Source organism: Protopterus annectens, chromosome 12.part0 (assembly GCF_019279795.1).
Source record: "Protopterus annectens isolate FY-2018-M chromosome 12.part0, PAN1.0, whole genome shotgun sequence".
NCBI classification, from domain to species: domain Eukaryota; kingdom Metazoa; phylum Chordata; order Ceratodontiformes; family Protopteridae; genus Protopterus; species Protopterus annectens.
In genome coordinates, this window is record NC_056746.1 from 1,172,011,058 (window position 1) to 1,172,032,311 (window position 21,254).

General features: G+C 38.7%; 1 protein-coding gene across 1 annotated transcript in view; it reads right to left on the reverse strand.

Annotated features, from left to right (window-relative positions):
• VSTM2L (V-set and transmembrane domain containing 2 like) overlaps positions 1-21,254 on the reverse strand; it is a 626,272-nt gene that overhangs the window by 35,355 nt on the left and 569,663 nt on the right. The window contains exon 3 of the mRNA XM_044090204.1: positions 11,799-11,849. Coding sequence (XP_043946139.1) covers positions 11,799-11,849 — 51 coding nt within the window. The remainder of the gene's footprint in view (positions 1-11,798; positions 11,850-21,254) is intronic.

Below are 21,254 nucleotides of genomic sequence, written 5' to 3' on the forward strand. Positions count from 1 at the left end.
TGTGGTGACCCTTAACTGGGAAAGCCGAAAAGACAAAAACTTTCATTCCAATCTAATACCAGTAGGCTACACAGAGGGCAATTATTTTTCGGAGGGGTAGGGAGGCAGACACTATTACCACACAGAATTAAAATATCCTTGCAAGTATTTGTTAACTCAGTTTATTGGGAACTACTATTTTGTTAGCGTTTAACATTAAGTTTTAGACTTGATTTATTTTTCCTTGAAAGGAAAAATAAGTCTGATTTTTCCCCTTTCTTATGATTTTAGTTCAGGCCATCATTGAATCAAAAGGTTGTATAAAAGTCCTAAGATACAAATCAGAGCATCTAGAACCCTGTGATTTCTTTTGACCAATAGTCCCCCTACCCCAGGCCCTTGCTTAATTTATTTACTTCCTCCAAATGTATTACACTGGAGTCTTCATTAGTTAAGGTATTTTAAAATTATGGTGGAAAAAGTTAAAAAGGAAGACACAGTGTAAAAAAAAACAAGAAATAAGTAGACTAGCTGGATGATGTGATGCCAGGATGGGAGGGAGTGGGGGGACCTGCATGCAAAAATGGTTATAATGAGTTAATACTGAGGCAGTTTGTAGAAGAAAGAAAGTAACCCCATCTGCTGTTTGATCACATCCATTGTTCCCTGACTTGTCATAAGAGAGCCCGTCCCATTCCATTTAGTTCCACCCACCCATTTGCCATTGATACCATCTCAAAAACAGAGATTTTATGATCTCACTAGAGGGGAATATCACCAGTGGGCCATTCCTCCTCTAAGTACTGTTGTACAGCTCTAACTATGCAAATGTCAGTGACACAAAGGCAGTGGCCCAAACAGTGCAGGCAAGAGCTATGGGGCTCTTCACCACAAACCAGACTGCTAAGGACATCAAAAGACTGACTCAACTCATCACTGATATCTCTTTATACATACATTTCAGAGAAAGACATTAAGTTTCACTATTCTTCCTACTGATTAAGGAAGTCATGATGGCACAGAGACAGCTATCTAGAAAAGAGTCTGCATTTCTTCCACCTTGACACTTATGTCTTTTAGTTATGTAGTATACACTGTCATTTCTAAGGGGCCACATTAAAGCAGAATTCAGAAGCCTTATGATCTTTGTCTGATTTTGTTACCAATCACAAGGTAACTGTTGTCACAAGCTGTGCTCATAGGACTCTAGAAGTGCCACCGCAGCAGTGTCAGCCACAGCAATACCTATTTGAAGATATGCTTAGCTGAGGTAGGGAGCTCTGACTGGTACTTGTGTCATTAGGGGAGTAGTGACATTGTTTAGGGGTTTTGTGATACCTGGAAAGACAGGAGAGGACTAAACTTGGAGATAAAATATTATTTCAGCCTGCCTCACTTCATCTATCAGTCCTTCAGAATTTATCCAGCCCATTTTCATGAAGAAGTTTGGAAGCTTTGATTCAGAAATATCTGTGCTGGACCCTTCATAAACAAAACAAGAAATGACAAAGGTAGCCACACCCAGTATCATTTCCTCCTGTCAGTGCCTTTGGAGTGGGGGGATTTCCCAGGTATACAGAGACATGGATGATCCTAGTTTGAGTGTATGGGGGGGGGGGGGTCCCAGGTATGCAGACACATGGATGATCTAGTGTGAGAACATGTGGGGTGGTGGGATTTCCCAGGTATGCCATCTCATGGCTGATCTTAGTATGCATGTATTTGGGGTTAGGGGATTTCCCAGGTATACAGACATATGTTCGATATTATCAGCAGACACCAGTCTCTGGAAACTTTCTAAGAGTTTTGTTGTAGAATTTCTAAGATATTCAGTTTTTGAACCAGTTCAGAGTTACTGATGAGTTTTAGCAGGTTAGGATTTGTTACAGTTTTAGAAGTTAACAAAGCATGTAATAGAACACATCATCTTCCAAGCAAAAGGCAAATGTTCCATTTCTAATCTCATTTTAGAGTAACATCTACTTACTCTTTCAAATTCATGTGGTTGCATGTCAGACAGTCACCATTTACTTATACTCTGGGACCACACAAATTCAAGGAACAGGTATATACAAGAAGAGGTATGTGCAGTTTTTTGGTATTCCCTCAATTTTCCATTGCTGTTTTTTTTCCAACAGTAACTTGCTGAGTTTCATTGAATGACTTGACATGTGGTGAATAGGGAGTAGTGTGTGATTACACTGGAAACATCTTACACCAAAACTTTGACTTCTACTCAGTCTAGTGGTATCACTTTTGCCCATGACACCTGCTGTGAAGGTTGGAACTATCCTCCATTGGTTCCTGTATATCTGGGTGTAGTGTTGGAGACCTCTTTTTGTGCAGTTATGCCTTTTTGCATTTTTGTCCATTTTCCTCTGCAGTGTTATACCCCTTATCTCTAAACCAGAGTGCCTTGTCTTCAGGCAAAGTATTGAGTACCTCCACCCTTATCATAAAGTATCCTTAAGTTTCAAAAATAGTAACTTGAGATACACCTACTAATACAAGTGTTTATTTCTGCACTTAAACCACCAAGACTGTCAACTTGCTCTCTCCTATGCTCCTATGTTTTTTAAATACATTTCAGAAGTAAGTTTAAAGCATTCAAGGAAGACATTTTCACCTTGAAACAATCCAGATGGTCCAATTCTGATACTTAGACACAACATACATGCATTACTTTACCCATGAGCAGTGGAATTGAAAACCTAACCTACTGCCCCCGGTCAAGTTGGCACTGATTATATACATGATCAAAAGCCTGAATACAGCTATTGAAGTTATTCCTTTCTTTATACTGAGGAAATAATCTAGTCCTGACCTTGGCAACCAGGACTAGGTTTTCACCTTGCTATTTATATGCCTTTGATGGGGACGTGGCCACTTTGTGTCATGCTAGTGCTCTTTTTCTGTGTCATGCCCTGTTCAGGCTGATGCTTCAGTTCCTTCTCTGCAGCTTCATTCTGTTTCATTCTCTTGACTGCTTTGAACTCCAAGTGTTTCATTTGAAGCTCTAGTCACTTTAGTTACAGCTGGATTTTATAATCATATGAGAATGGCCTGAGGTGTCTTACTGCTTGTTGCGCGCTCCCAGACACCACAAGGCTGCCTTCAACTTAAGTAGATTAAGTTTTAGCTGCACCCTATGTGGCTGCCCTCTCCACCCTCTTCATTGAAACAGGCTTAGATTGCTTTTATTTTACATGCTTTATACAGTCATGACAACGGCATTTTTCATACTCCACAGAACTCTTATTGCCTGCTTTCCAAACCTGAATAAAAAGTATATTTACATTCATTTTTGGTTGCTAAACTGTTCTGCATGTTATACAAGTCCAATATACAATATCCTCATCACTAGATACAGAAAGTATGTGAGGAATTGTGTGTAATATAGAGTTGTCATCAAAAATATGTGAGAGCACAGGGTTAAAATCTGCACCACCGGTTCCTAATCTATGATAAATAGCATTCCAAGCTTACTGATGCAATAGTATGATCTATCATTCCACACCGCTGAAAATCAATTAGTAAGCAATTGGTGACTGGCCCTAATAAATGTACAATGCTGTCTTGGGTAATAGCCATCTCCTACCACACCCACATAAGCTTTACACCCAACAGCTGTGGATTTGAGTTAAAACCCTTATCTTGCCATGATTTCAGTCACCTTAAATACAGCCCAATGCCTTCCAATGCAGTCTTAGAGCAGTAAATTAAAATTGCCAAAAGTTATTTTGCAGAGAAACACGCGCACACACACACACACACACACACACACACACACACACACACACACACACACACACACACACACACACACACATACACACGTACGCACACACCATTTCCCAGAAGGGATACATGATAACTCTCCAATAACAATACCCTGTTCCACAGTTTATGCTGCAATGCTACCAGCCAAATTACATTAACAAGCCAAAAACACAAATTACTGTCTAGGCTTCAAATAAGCCAGTCTTTGAATATTTCAATGGCAGCAATAGTTTGAACAGTAACTCTTCATAAGGTCGATACCCACAGTTGTGCACATATTCAATATGCATATCCTTAAGTTAATAAACAAACAAATCACCACCCACAAGCATTTTAAATGTAATAATACTGTTTATCTATAAAAAAATAAAATAAAGCATTACAGAATGAAACATTAAAGTGTCCATACAACTATCATTGCAAAAAGAATGTGAAATAAAAGTTCTGAGCAGATAATTGACATGCACATACATTATCTGTCATCTAAACTGGACCCTACCTACTTTTAACTGACTATATCCATATACAGGTATACTTAAAATAATCTAAACAGTATAACATCAACAGCCAAAATACTGATAGCAAATAATTAAACTCAAATATATCTAATTGACAAAATTTAAGTTATGCTATAGATAGGTTTATGTCCTTTCCCCACTATTGTGGGACCTCGGAATTGGTATATACATGCCTCCTGTAAAAACAATGGTTTTGGATGTGATTAGATTTTGTTGATATTTTAAGTTTAAATATTTATATTTTGAGTTTAGATATTTTTGCTGTTAGTATTGTTAGTATTTTGTGTATCCGCGGTGGTGGTGCTGCGGTAGGGTTGTCGCCTCACAGTAAGACACTGTCCGGTTTGATTCTCAGCTAGAGCGTCTTCTGCGTGGAGACATGCATGAATGGACGTACCTTCATTGAAGGTTGTGCGTCAGGGCTGGCAACTCGGCACGTAACAATCAACTGCTAATCATTAGCGGACCGGAATTCCATTGTGTCGACCCCTAACCGGGAAAAGCCGAAAGACGCAACAACATTGTTAGTATTTTGTGTGTCAATAATAAGCTGTTTAGATTATTTTAAGTGCACCTATATATATATATATATATATATATATATATATATATATATATATATATATATATTATATATATATATATATATATATTATATATATATATATATGTGTGTGTGTATGTGTGTGTATAATATTAATATATAGCAGCAATTGATTGACTCACAGGAAAAGAAGTAACTGACGTGAATTAGCATTGTCTTTCTCTTTATATGTGATTCTTAGCTTTCCCTGTGGTTTCAATTTTAATTTTAGAAGACGTGTTCTTATTTCCACGGTAGCATACTACTTGAGGGGAGACTCCCAACATGCTGCTCTCTCAGTAAGGCACCGTTAGATGACCTAATACATCTACCAATGAGTGTTAGACTTTAAGCACTGCAGTGGTTTATACCATGAAGAAACAGACGGCTTAATTTTCAAATGGTAATATATGGTCAAAATTACAAATATAAAAATATTACATGTTTTTTTAAATTTTTGCAAATTTACTAATAAGCCAAGTACAAACTTCATTTACTTATATATTTTGAAGAATTGCTTATATTTTTTCAATTATTTTTCTTGTGAAAGAACAATTATATTTTCTAAGCCTGTTGCAACTTTTTTCACACACCAAAGCGTCAAATAAGTTACATTATTATTTCCCATCTTCTGATGTGACTGTTTGCATTACAGAGTTCAAAAGTTTAAGATGGTTTTCCATTTGTTGTAGTAGAACATTTATTTGCTGAATAACTGTATTAATCATATGGTCTCACTGGTTCCCTTATTATTTACATTTCCTGGGGGTGTTTGGGGGTAAGACAACAGAAATATGTACCTGCCATTCTTGAGAAATGCCAGGAGGCCTTCAGAAAGTGCCTGCATAAGTTTTTCATCTTGCTGCAGACATGACTCTTAAGGAACAGATTCCTCAATTACTCTACACAGTGTAAGTGGTGGAAGTTTACTGCAGCATTGTGTTCTGTGGTAGAAACTAAAACCTTCTAGTGAATGTTCTGACATCAAACATGAGTATGAATTTTTAACTTGCTAAGCGATGGAGTAGATGAGGTGTCACATTACTGACAGATGTCAGCATGAATACACCTTGAGTGGATAACTTACTGTTAATGAAGAATTTATGCTTGTATAGTATTATCAGTTGTTGTTGTATCTTTCGGCTTTTCCCGGTTAGGGGTCACCACAGCGGAACTCCGGTCCGCTAATGGTTGGCAGAAGATTTTTACGTACCGAGTTGCCAGCCCTGACGCACAGCCTTCAACGAAGGTATGCCCATTCACGCATGTCTCCACACAGAAGACGCTTTAGCTGAGAATCGAACAAGACAACGTCTTACTGTGAGGCGACAACGCTACCGCAGCACCACCACCGCAGTATTAATTCTGCATTGAATTTATTATGTAAACTTAGTGTTGGTGAATGAATAAGTATGTGTCCTGTGCCTTTAAAATGTAAGCCTTTTAAACTAAATTGCCTGTTGGCTTTCCTTGTGGGTGATTATTTTTTAATTTCAGTTTTTACAGTAAAAATATAAACATTGTTTTCATCTTTAATTACTGAGTATTTTACCAGCTCCTATGCAGTTAGCAGAAAGAGTTCCCATAGGACTTCTTCACATACAGCTTGTGAAACACCTTGCTCCTTGCTTTCAGTGTAAAAGACAATGACAGTAAATACGCACAGTGGCTGAAGGTAGACAGCTGATGCAAGTTCTGCTGTTGCGAGATTTTCACCACTGGTTAGGCCAGTTATTCTCCCATTTTTTTCTTCTGCTTTTCATTCTGTTTACAGGTTCGGTTTAAATATCTATGTTGCACTTGGCTGTATATGGGTGAATGGGAACGGATGTAAAAAAGACATAGCTTATGTTTTAACCACAATGTTGGCACATCTCCATTATCTTCTCGAAATAAAGTTGGAAGGTGGCAGACTGCGATATCGAGCTTGATTCCTCTTATCTCAGGCTTGGCATCCCAGCAGATGAGAGTACAAAACTGAATTGCTCACCCAGTATCACAAAACATAACTCCCTACGAGAAGCTGCCATTTGTTCTTTTCTACCTTTCGTTTACATCCAGCTGGTATGATGTTTGCACTAATAAGAGGATCTCTCATGTGATTATTATGTATGTTATGCTTCAGGGCCTAGAATGATATGCAAATTTATCTTCCCACTCTAGCATTAGTCATGACAAGGAAACACTATTTTTCTATAAAGAAAATGTGCTGAATTGTAGCCGATCCTTCAGCACTATGTCATGGAAGCTGAATTTCACAGTGAAAATGAGACAGCAAATCTAATTATTATCAAAAGGAGTCGAGGAAAGAGATCAATGGGAAAATTACAGGGGCTAATTAACTTTCCCACCAAATTGATTTGTTTCAGTTATTTATCACCAAATGAAATATAAGGCACCAGATCTAGCCACTGGGGAAAATCAATAAATCAAATTTATACCACCACCTTTTGCCTTGCCCTTCCAATACAGCTGACATGCATTTAGTCTTTTTGCACGCTGCATGACTCTGAAAATATCTGGTAGTGAAACAGCAAACAAGGTACACATCTTGGATGTCCCTATATCTTAGTTTATAGTTTGTATAGTGAAGGGCAGATATCAGTTTGTAGTGCAGTGGGCACAAATATCTGTTTTAATTAAGAAGGGTGTTGCTTTTGAAATAAAATTCTGCCCATAATATTAAACTGTACTGATATGTGTGGGCTGCTCCCAGAGTGTCTTAGTTACAATTTCTTAATTTAAATATCTAATAAAGTTCTGAATCTGGGCAGCTGCTTCCAGATATTACATTTCTATCAGACAGTGTTAAAACAGAAAGTAATCTACAGAATCAATCTCTACACAAAAATTAATTCTGCAACCAGGATCTGTTTTATTATCATAGTGTGATATCTCAAGGTGTGTGCTTGGGGGTTAATGTAGTTTAAACAGTAGCTGAAAGCAGTTAGATAAACTGTATGCTTCCCTTACTCACCTACACGTTAAAATAAAAACTTGTTATACTTTTTACTGAACTCACATGTAAAAGTGCAGCAGATGAAAAAACATTTCTGTAAATTGCTGTTGCCTACTGTATGGTACATCCATGCCTGAAATGTAACATTTTTAGTACTCATTTGAGTAAAAAAAGATGAGAAGGGGTTCAGATCACTTGCCAGATTAGACATTATCAGCATTAATCACCCTTAAACCCTTTCTACCTGCAGCACATTTGCTAACAATTTTAATATATCTCATATTTCAGTTATACTCTTTCTGAAATTATTTCTTGCTTCCTTTTGTTCTCACTGCCTACCTTGTCTTTATAAGAACAAAGAATTTAGCAAAAAAGGCATAACCAGTTCTACTGAGTTTACTAAATAAATATGGTTTGAGCTTAGTATCTACGCATGTAATTGACATTCTCAGAAATCAGACCTTCTATCCAACTACTCCCTTTGTTTTTATTTTTATTTTAGCATATTTTGGCCTTCTCTGAAGAAGCCTGCTTTCGTGCAGACCAACTCCTTAGGAAATCTGTTCCACCTGCCATCCTGCAAATGAGAAAAAAGTAGCTTTTTACTAAAATACCATCCCGCATCACCTCAGAAAAAAGGATTTCTAGAGTAAGATATGGCTTGACCTATGTAACTGAGTCAAATTAATAATAAAGTTGCTTCAAAATGTTACTATACTCTTTGCCGAATGTCATTTGGATGGGTTTCAACTCGATTTCAAATCACTGATTTTGAACTTTTCAATTACTGCTTCACGCAAAAATAATTTTGAGAGCTTACAGTCATTCACTGCGGCGGTGGTGCTGCGGTAGCATTGTCGCCTCACAGTAAGACGTTGTCCTGTTCGATTCTCAGCTAGAGCGTCTTCTGTGTGGAGACATGCATGAATGGGCGTACCTTCGTTGAAGGTTGTGTGTCAGGGCCGGCAACTCGGCACATAAAAATCTACTGCCAATCATTAGTGGACCGGAGTTCTGCTGTGGCGACCCCTAACCGGGAAAACCCGAAAGACACAACAACAACAGTGATTCACTGTATTTGGGCTTTTTTCTTTTCTTCAAAGATGTGTAACCATGGAGTTACCATATTAACGTAATGGGGTGTGGAGGCCAAAGCCCAACCCCTTTGCAAAAAACGTTTTTTTAAGTGGTTTCATTGATGACTGACATATCAAATAGGGAAATGTATGAAAACACGTGAAAAGTGCTTCTAAATATAATCCTAACAATCATCAACTGTATCTTTATATGTTGGTTCCTTCAGCTACTGCCACAGTGCTTCAGATGTTTCAAAGTCTCTGTCACATTCTGGTGTCCTTACTTTTCCAACCTTCTCTCTTCTCCTCGCCTGCAGAAAATCAATGCTACAAATTCTCCTTGTGGCTCTCTTTCTTTCACATTAACCCTCCATATTTTCTTGCTAGAAGCAGAGTTAACAAGACACTCTTTATTTTTTAAAAGTTTAACAGCAAGAGGTTGTCAGTAAGACTTTGATGTAGACACATTTCTGCTGTATTGATTAGGCAGAAAAATAAATCTTATTTAAAAGACTGTCTGGGATATTGACAAATATTGTACCCAGTTCCATACAAGGGAATTGTGCTGTGTGGTTTATACACAGTCTTAAAGTATCACAGCACATGGTCATGAAAAGTTGTATAGGGTGATTGTGCAGCAACGGGCCCACAGCACCAGCACCTCCTCCATTTGTGTAGGTACGTTACAGAGTATATGCACTGTGCTTCCACATAAACCCCAGTCAGACTCAAGGAGAATTTATCCTCAGGTAGGTGGCAAATGTTGGAGGTGTGATGTTTTCCAGAGGGAAATCACATGCCAGATGTTCGAGAAAATCCCTGCATAGGGTGGCTGATTTAAACCTCTCTTCACAGAAAAAAGGGTCCTGAATGTACCCTGAAAACGAAAAGGTGAACAATGAAATGGTAACTGCTGGTGTTTGTCACAAACTTCAAAACTTGTAATCCCATTAATTAACTCCTTTAACAAATTATAGAAAGGGATATAGGTTTGTAATAACTAGAGAAGTCACATACCTCTCAGCCTGTTAATGTAAAAATCTGGACAAAGCTTGACAAAAATAGGGGTACAAATAGGGACATATTTTAAATATTGCTCTTATAAACTTAGAAAGTTGTTAGAGTAACATGATTTGTTTTAATATACATTTTCTGAAGGATTTGAAGTCTGAAACTCCTTTTACCCTTTGGTTTGGATGTTAGTTGGGATATTTTGAAGGTACCTTAATCTTTATGGGCATCATCTGGGTTTAAAGACACAGTGATTCTGAAGTATAGTCAAACTATCCACTTATGTTGTGCTGAAGAGGTCAGTAAAAAAAGGCTGAAATATTCTTGTCCATGGCTAGTGTGGTTTGAGCTTTTTTGGCCTAAATGTAATCCTAAAGATTTAAAAAATAAAAAGGTCATGTAAAGTCAGTAGGCATATAGCTGAAAAACTTGATGGCTTTAAGCAGTCATTTTCATTTATCCCATGGGCTTTTCATAAGAGTTAAAATATCACACAATAACTATATATAGAAATATGTTTATGGCCCACTCAGTGCACTCCCAAAGAAAAATGTTATAAATGGCCTGACATGATTGCCTCAAAGCACTCTCTCTCTCTCTCTCTCTTTTCAGCTTCTTACAGACAGATGTGGAGATACCTCTGTCTGGCCTGCAGATCTTTAAATCCAGTCCCATGTGATCTCCCGCACATTTAGAAAATAAATAACACTCTAAACATCTGCACAAAATATCAACATTTCCACCAAAATATAAATAGGACCTACTGAACAGATAGATCTCTGTCTCACAGAGAAATCCTTTTTTTATGGAATAGATTTCCCTTGGATGTAAAACAAAAGGGCTCCCTGACCCTGTTTAAGCTTAAGATTCATGTATGGATGGGAAATCATAAATACTCCCATGGTCTCGCTCCTCAAGCCCTCACTGAAATGAGTTGTAACTGGGTATTAATTATTTATGTCTGTGGGCATTAACGATTTGGGATCTTGTGGATAAGCTGCAGATGTTTACATTAATAACCTTGTGTTAACCTGTGAACTTATGAACCTATAAGTAAATCTAGCAAACAAAGCTGTGATGCTTCAGCATTTCCCACTGGCCTTGACCCATTTGAGACTATCATATGCAATAAAGGGTAAAATAAAAATGAAAAATGAATACCACAACAACTAATTTGTTCTGCTTTTGGACTTATTTAACATTAATGTTAGTCTATAAATACTTTATTAATTAACAGTCCTATTTTAGAGAGGAACCTGACTCACAGCATGCAACCAGATGTATTTTATTAATAGGTTGTCAAAAGTGACAGGTACCAGACTTCCTGGGTACTGTGAAATGCTTTCCTTGTTTGAGAGCACATATATTGTTTACCATCCCAGAATGAAATTAGGCAACTGAAACAATGTGCCAGAACAAACATTACAGACTGAAAGATTAATAAGCAGTAATATTAATAAATATATGCAAATGAGCAGCCAGATGGAATGCCTATGTAATTAATATGCAAATAGATTTTATTGCCATTTCAACAAATGTATGAAAAGTCAATCTTCTAGAACCTTATTAGATTGCAAAATTGGCTCAGCCCATTTCTTAAAAGGCCACTTGTGATTAGCTCAAACTCTCCTCCCTTCCCCTTTAACTTCTGAAATAAAATTAAAAAAACAAAGCTACATATGTATATATGTGTATATATATCAAGCAATAAAACTTAGTGAAGCTTGTTTCCTTAGAACACTTGGCATCCTTCCCTGGCACTGAGTGCCATCTCCAAGACTAACTCACAGCATGCAGATATAAAATGCATTCTGGAAGTTATCGTCCTTCTGCCAGACAGGGAGCCTTGACACTTAAATACACGGTTTTGAAAATGATGTTTGGACACTCACACTTATTTTTGTTGCATCTTTCCCAGGCTCTTCCTGCTGTGCTGCTGCAAGCTGTGCAGAGACAAAAGAAGTAAATGTTTGAATTAGTGAAAAGCGACAAATACATGACCTCCAGTCCGTTTCTTTCTCTGCTTTTGTAATTATAAGTAATCAGCAGCAGTAAAAATAACAATTATGCAAGCCACACAGTGAATTTGCAAAATAAAGGATGCAAAATACTGTACCTTAGATTTTTTTTTATTCTCACAACCAGCACAAAGGCATAATGAATTATATATTAGTTCTGCAGAATAGAGTGTATGTACACTGAAGATAAACAATATTATTAGTGAAGAATGCACATATGACACTTAACAGACTTCTTATTTCCACTGTCATTACTGCTCATGCTGTTGTTGTTTTGTCATTTAGTCATATCCATCTCTTTGTGACCTCAAGGACTTGGCACACAAGAAAACTCTGTGGACACAAACAGCCACAGACTGGTCACACAGCAGACTGTAGAACTGCTATGGGAAATGCTGGCCTTAGTACTCCCTGCTGGATGGCCAACAAGGTGCTAATGGCTATTGGAGAGGCCCCAGTACTCCCTGCTGGATGGACAGCAAGGTGCTAATAGCTATTGGAGAGGCCGTAGTATTCCCTTCTGCATGGCCAATAAGGTGCTAATGGCTATTGGAGAGGCCATAGTATTTCCTACTGCATGGCCAGTATGATGCTAATGGCTACTGGAGAGTCCCTAGTATTCCCTGCTGAATGGCCAACAAGATGCTAATGGCTGTTGGAGAGGCCCTAGTACTCCCTGCTGGGTGGTCAACAAGGTGCTAATGGCTAATGGAGAGGCCCTAGTACTCCCTGCTGGATGGCCAACAAGGTGCTAGTGGCTAATGGAGAGGCTCCACCTTTTCAATACTCATGAGCTTCCAAGACAAACACATGCACAGTCAGCCCATATATCTTATATTCACAACATTACCCTGGCTTTTTGACACAGCTTATTACACAGGAGTACTAATTTCATACATACATATTCCTTCCTCCACAAAAATGAAAGTTACAGGTTGTGGCAGAGAGCTCCATGTTCAGCTATTATTTTGCCTCAAAATACTAACTAAATCCATGATAGAGCCAATCTTCTGTCAGTAAAAAAGAAAAGAAAAGAAAATAGAAAGATGTTCATTGCCATGTTCAAGTGACTTGGATCAGTTAGTTTATTTAGATCAAAGAACTGACGCTCTGTAAAATTTAAAATTGTGAGCAAGATGCAGCATAGCTGCAGAAAAAAGAATGCAAATAAAAATAAATATCAGAAAAAGGAATCCAAAACACTGAATTTTCAAAACAAAGATATTTCCCCACTCTCCCCTAGCCTCACTTAGCCTCCAGCTGTTCTCCGTGTTACCTTGTCTGCACAACCTTTCGATCCTGCTGTTGCTCTGGCCAGGCTGTCTCCGATAATTTCTTGGAGAGTAGACCTTACGCTGCTCATTAGTAATATCCTGGGGAGTGACTGATCCCACTGGGAGACACATGCATGGCACCAGAAATTCTTTTTTGTCCTTATTCTTCAGGATGCATATTCCTGCTGCTGTTACGTGCTGCAGACATTCAGCAGTTCATAGCCCAACTACCCCTCCCAGCATGCTGTCATCTATTGTTCAGCTTGGTGGGCAATGAAGAGTGGGTTGAAGACATGCCTTCCCAGACCCTTACAGTGACCTGCCTCCTAGTCCTCCCAAATGCCCAGCTTGGTGGTCTCTCTCTCTAATAAGCCTCTGCCAGAGCTCAGGACAATCTGTGCCCTGCATGCTTCCATTCCCTAGGATCAGCACAACCATGCTTCTTGCCTGCACTGCTAAATGCTCCAGCTGCTAAAAGGACTTGTGTTGCCATGATCATAATCAGAGCCTTATGTCTCTGCACCACTGGCACAGGCTTCAAAGCATGTGCATTTGAAATAGCAGCATATATTACATTTTAGAACTAATGTGAAATAAAATGAATTGCATAAAATCCGAAGAAATGAAATCTAACACTTCAATGAATATAAGGGGCTATTTACTCCACACCCTCCAATATGAGGTGAAGAGTTAATCCCCTCCACTCCCCACAATAATTCCACAGTCATGCTGTACTTTGCAGTATAATATCATTTTCTTTAGTTATAAACATTGACTGTGGAGTTACAATATTTTGAGTTTGGAAGAGGTGAAGAGCTGGGCGCAGCTCCCTTGCATCAGATATCCTAGTATATGTTTGCATAATATAGAACACGCATCAAGCTAAAAAAATTAAAGGTCAAGTTAATGACAGAAATATAGCTAAAGATATGGCTATCTCCAAAGTGTCAGGAAGGTTTGTCTGCCATGCCTGGAAAAGCTCCATAGTTTCTCATTCTTGTTTATTAACAAAACCTTTTTAGAAGACTAGAGGGCATCAGAAAGTGGTATGAGTTCACTAGTTCTCTGGGTATACAGTTTTGCCTTGCAGAGTCAGGACAGAGTGAAGACAACTCCTTGCTGCATTATAGAATACGAAATTTGCAGGTAGCTTATCTTGGTGGACTTGTTTTCCAGGAGATGTACATCACCATACAAGGGGTTGCTTACTTCTGTCCATAGGCAGGGTGTGTTGCAGCACTCCTACCTGGACCTGACAACTAGGGACCAGCGTCCTGCAATAAAAAATTTAGATACAAGTGATCTGAGATGAGAAACTGCAATGGGAAATGTCACATGATGAAATGTGTGTTTTATGTAAAAAATGTTTACGTCACCATTTAACTCTTCAAAGACTGAGCTATCGTTGGTGCAAGCAAACCTTGAAAACAGTTATTTGCTTTTTTTGTGTTTCTTGAATTTCCCCAGTTATTACATGTCAAACAAAATATGTCATTTATGACATAAATAAAGTGGAGCTAAAAGAGGTGTCCATTTAACAAAGCAAACAAAAAATAGTGCACCTTCCTTTGGGATGCCTTATATCATGGAACTTGTCCTGCTGCTGGACTCCATACCTGGATTCTGATATTTTATCAGTCTTAGCAACACAACCAGCATGATCACATTACTCACAATAATGTACAAATAGGCACTTCACAGGTTTTCTAGAATACTCTTTTGTAGAGCATGTTCAGTGGCTTAACAGGTAGCACAGTCACCTTTGATGATGGAAGTCTAGAAGGGTGCATGTTCTATTCACACTCCAGGTGACTGGATTGCTTACACTGCAGTACAGTATTAATGCTGCTGCACTCCTGAGTGCGTCATCCTTTGCATGAGATGTGAAACCACAGTCCCATCTGTCTGAGTTGGCAGTAGCTGAGATGAATGTAAAAGATCCCATGGCACCTATTGAAAAGAGTAGGGCTCCTATATGTACAAATTTACACTTTTTATCTTATTTGCAATAGCAGATAAATTATTTACAAATCTACGAAAAAAATTGCTGTAACCATCATTTCCCCCAATTCTTGTTGCCATAACCATATTCTTATTTTACCAAGAATCTCTGCCAAGTTGCAGACTTTGTTATACAATACTTCTTTCAGTCTAGCCTTCCAAATATTACGTACAATTCCAAAAATAAATTTATCATATTTCCTAACACACTTTTTACTTTGTATCCCATAAAGACATACAAAATCATATTCATATGTATGCCTTCCACCTTTCTATATACCACCCAATGCCCCTTCTTTAAGAACTCTTTTCCCTAATTTCTGTACCGTTTCGAAATAAAGAAATACATGTTCTTCATTACAAAATAAACACAATCTTTAAGACAATATTTTATACAAAATACTTCCCTTCACAGGCAACTTATTTATTCCTAATTGCCATAACAAATCTTGACATTCTACAAAATTTCTAAATCTATTTTTTCTCAATTTACTTGCTTCAATAATATTATTAATTAACCTCTCCCAAGGACTCACTCCATGACATCTTCTAACAATGTTCTTGCACCACTTGTTTTGTGTAACCTTTCAATCTTTTACCTCAAAATCCCTTAATTTTCTTCAATTCTTCATTATTTCTCCATTTCACTGTTCCTTTTCTTTTTTATTTTCAGCCTCCATTTCCACCACTCCCCATATTTCACTTCAAAAATCCTAGAAACAGTTCTTTGCCTTCAACTTCCCTTTTCCCTTAATACTTAAACTCATAAATGCAGCATTCACTACAGAATGTATTAACCCCAAACCACCTTCTGCTTTTTCCATATATAATACTCATTGTTTTCAGGAATCCCCCAAAACAACTAAGTATAATTTTTAATATCTCTTTTTCTTTATGACTAGGAATCATGTATACTTTAGCTAAACAATCAGTTTTCCACATAATAACATAATTAATCAAATAAACCTTCTGACAGCTTTTCATAACTTTCCTATCACCTTCATTCTGCTTATCATACCTTCCCACTTTTTTTTTCATTCCTTCTTTATTCCCAAACGGTATTCATAATAAAATTATCATCTTTAGAAAGCAGAACCCTTCCTATAGTTCCTTCATCTCCTAAACCTCTAGCAACTTTTTTTTCATTCAGTTCTAACCCAAAACCTCCTAAACATTTAACACATTCTAGCATATTTTCTAACTATAATATACTCTTAGCTATAACTAAAATATTATCTGCATAAGAAGTAAAATTTGTAACATATGACTGCTCTTAACAAAATACATACCACTCCTCATTTCATGTAACAGCTTAGATCATACTATATTCATAATTAATGGAAATAATATATCACTTATGGGGCACACCTGTCTTACTCCTATTTTCATAATAATTATATAACTAAACCAACCATCACACAAGACCAAGTCCTAAAAGTGCTATCAAAAGCTAAAATACTGCATTGATGGGTCCTGACAATATCTCGGAATTGCATCTTAAAATAGCATTTATCACAAATTCTGCATTCTTTCTTACATTTGTTCATCATGTGTCCTCTTACCTCACACTGATTACACCTCTTGAGCAGGTATGTTTGTTGGGAAGTTTCTAATGGTTATGTGGGAGGGAATGTTAGTTTGGGCATAGTTACTATCTGCCTATCACAGACAATGGGGCCAGACTAGGATGAATTTCCAATTTCCCATCCATTGGTTAAGTTTATACTTAAACAGAGTTTAGGGAGGGACTCTGTTTCACATGGATGGGAGCCTGTTCCAGAGCATGGGGATCCTTTGAGACACATATCTGTCTTGCCAACATGACCTATTTATATCACAAGCAAAATTTAAATAATTGGATCTAGTGGTTCTGATGCTGTTCATTTTGTGGATGTGCAAGAGGTCCATCAGAGCAGGAGCTGAGGATGCCTTGACTGTCAGGCATATATCACCCCTCAGTAATCTGTAGGAGGCTGAGTATAGAGATAAAACATTAAGGTGATCTATCTAGGATAATGTGTTTAAAACATGAATACTCCCAATAAGTGACCTTTGTGGGTGTTGCAACTGCTGCATATCTCTGTTCAGATACATACCAAAGGGGGCATTATACTCAATGATGGGTCTGATAACAGATAAATAAGTTGTATTGACTTCCTGGGACTTGGATGTCATGCCCTTACTTATACCAAATGGTCAAAGGCCAGATTATTGTCTACATATGTTCCCAGATTCCTGGCTACTTGCTCAACTCTTAAGGGTGTCTTATCAGTGAAGTAATTAGCCTGGGTGGCCATTTTTCCCAAAAAAATACTATAATACATTTCTTGGCATTAAGTTTTAATCCATGACTTTGACATCATTCATTTGTCTGTGTTGAATCCTATTGTAAGATGTTTGTGTCATGGGAAGAATCTATAAGAGCTCCCAGTTTGCAGTTCATCTGCAAACCTGGTCAGCCAAAGGCCCTTGACATCTGCCTTTTCCTCCAAGAAGTAGATGCCAAACAGAAGCAGTCCCAGCACGAAGCTCTGAGGTATCCTGCTGGTGACCAGTCTCTTAGTGGAGGTGGTATCCCCAATCCTGACTTCCTGGGTCCTGTCTTTGAGCCTGCTGGCTGACTAGTGAGTTCTGTATGGTTTATGCCCAGTTCAATGAGTTTGCCAACTATGAGAGAATGAAAATGACAACAGCCACAAGGCTAATAAACTAAGAAAAACACTAAGAAATAAAAAATTGAGCCACCAAGGCAGTAAAGTTGTAGTAAACAGTTTAATACAGCACCAAAAGACTGAGCACTTTCACCATAAAATTCAAAGCCATTTGAATTTTATGGCGAAAGCACTCAGTCTGTTTGTGCTAAAGTTTGTATTAAACTGTTTGCTACAACTTTACTGCCTTGGTGGCTTGATTTATTTATTTATTTTTTTAGTGTTTTACTGAGTTTGCCAACTATACCCGAATAGGGCATTATACCAAATGATTTAGCCAGGTCCAGGTAAGAGGTATGTACCATTTTCCCCATCATCCATTGTCTCAGTGACCTTCTCAAAGAAGTCCATCAGGTTTAGTAGGCATGACCTTCCCCTGGCTGACAAAGCCAGACTGGGATGGGTCCAGTATTTAAAGGTCGTCTGTGTCTTTGTTGATTATTTCCATGATAATTCGTTCCATGACTTTGCATACTAGACTAGTCAGACTAATGGGTCTGTAGTATCTGGGGTCATTTTATCGTCCACCCTTATGAAATGGGGTAACCATTGTAGTCCTTCATTCTTGTGGTACAAAGCCTGTTTTGAGGCTATAGTTGAAAAGTGACTCGAGCGGTCCTGATAGGTCATGTTTTAAGCTATTTAGGTGGCATCCCGGGATATTGCTGGGGCCCATTGAGGCTGTGTTTTTGGCTTTATAGAGTGCTGCCAGGACTTGCTCCCTGCTAATGGGGGGTACGCTAGAAGGTATTTCATAGGAGGAGGCAAGGAAGAGTGAGGTTGAAGTTTGAGTTGAATTTGTCAGCCAATAGTTTTTGTGTCACTCTGCTCAGTGAAGGTAGCACCACTAACCACCATTCTGCACACTGTAGTGTGCTGCCTTTGAGGTTACAGACAGAGCTGTAGAAAGCCTGGTGGTTGTCTTTAGCCTGTGAAGCTATCTTGACCTTATAGTTGGCCTTGTTGGACTTAATTATTCCTCTTAGTTTCTTGGTTTTTTTTTTTTTTAATTAGAGAGATCTTATCATTATGAGACCCATTCTTTTTAATTTTAGCCCTGACTTTTTTCTTTTTGCTATCTACCCTATTAAGATTAGGATTCTACCAGTGTGGTTTGTTTTTATAGTTTGTTTTGGCTTACTTCCAGTAGGTACAGCTGCCTCTGTACAGCCATTTGCGTGGTTGTACATGGTTTCTGTGAACAATTCCAGATAGGTTGCTGTGAACTTGGGGTTAGATGGGGCACTGAATTTTAACAAACTCTCTCTTAACAGGATGTAGTTTGCTTTGGAATAATTCTTAGCTGTTACAGGGTTTGCTGAGGTTACTGAGTTGATTTTTATTTCAGAGGAGACAGCTTTGTGATCCAACCTCACCAGTGAGGACATGACATCATGAGGTGTACAGAACTCTCCAGTATTGGTGAGTACCAGGTCCAAAATGTTTGAACCTTTACTGGGTGTGCACACTATCTGGTCAAGGGTATTTGTGTTAGTAACGTCCAGGAATTGTGCAAGCAAATTTGAGACAGTCTATGATTCCCAGTCAATGAGTGTATCCAATAGATCTACGTTTGAGCTATGGGATTCTTGGGACATACAGGGTGACTCATAGCTTGCTAGGTTGTGGTATGGGACTTTATTTTTCATGATTTGCATGTGGATAAACTCCAGGGCATTGTCCTGTTTAACCAGCCTACAGGTATATTTGGTGCTAATGTAGATCGCGTTTCCTCCAACTTTTGTCTCTATCTGTGCAGCTGATGGTCTAAGTGTGTATAAGGCACTAAAGCCATGTAATCCCCCTGGAAGATACCAGAAACTAAGCCAATTATTGAAGTTAGTCATCCTTTGCTCATACCGTGGCATCATTCTTGGTGAAGGCAGAATGCAAACACCGAGATGCTGGAGAGGATTGTGTACCTCTGATGGCCCTCTTTTATTGCCATCCCTGGAAAGTACCTTTTCCAGACCTCATTGACACTGCCAGTGAGGGTAGTGATGGTGGCATTGCAGTTGTCCACTTCATGGATTTGGATATGGCGCAATGTCTGCTGCCACAGCCCTCATCAGACCAGTAATGACTGTATTACTTGATCTCCATGTACTAACAGAAGTCATATGACACAACAATGAAGACCATGGAGGGCTGGTCTGCAGTGGTTTGTGCTTGGATGATACTGTGGGGCACATCTGTAGGCTGAACCCAAGTACCACCACATATTAGGTACCATCTGTAAAATGTGGCAGTTTTGGCCATGCTTGTGTGGCTGTGAAATGGTGAGTTTACCTACTTCAGATATAGTCTGGACATCTTCTACTATAGATGAAGCCTCATTGGAGGTTGGCATAATTGGGAATCCCCACCTCCACTGCAGATGGTGAGTATTCATGCTGCACAGTCTCACATTCTTGTGTAAGTGAGGCAGCATCTGCAGCCTGTATGGAGGGTGGATGCCGTTATGCATAGCTAGGATGGAGAAAGGCAGTACCACTGTGTTATCAGGCTATGACTCTAGTAAGGGTGTCTCAGAATCACCACATTCTAAGTAGAGGTGCCAACATCAGCTTTTCATTGTGTTCCAGCTTGTTCAGGTGTCAATGCAGCAGTGCCCTGCCAAGTGAATACTCAACAAAAGATACAACAGTCTAAGAATGAGTATCTATGACAAAACCATGCCCTGTGGCATGCACAGTATGAGTATCCATGTAGAATGTATCTCACCAGCCCATCCTACCTCTGCAGCCATCCTAAATTGACTGGATGTCTAATGTACTTAAAACAATTCATAGGTAACAGCTGCTATGTTCAGCCTACAGTGTTTATGTGCAATGCAACTGTATAAAATGTGGTGCAATAAATACTAGCCTGATTCATCAAAATGCATCATCTACTGAAACATGCATTGGGAAGGTCTATCCTGATGTCAGTTTTCCCTAGCAGGTATGTCCAAAACTCCTATGGCTCCATCAGCCTTCTGCTCTCACTTAGCCCCTACCCAATGACTGACTTCTCAGCTGCCATGGAATGTGCCTTTGCTTTGGTATGTCATAGCATGTCATTAACATACTTACATCATCCCCATGAGATTTATGTCATGGTTCATTGCTTGCCACACCTGGTAACATTAAGGTTGGTCAGCTCCCCCCCCGACAAGTGCTGTCCAAGTTTCCTAACTTCTTGTAGCAGTATGGACTTGCAGACACCTGTGAACACATGACACAGACCTTTTTGTGGTATACTCTTGAGAGTGGTAGAGTGACAGCTATAGGAACAGTGATAACCTACTCAGACCATGCTGTAATCAAGGGGATGGATGAGTGAACATGCCATATGACAACTTT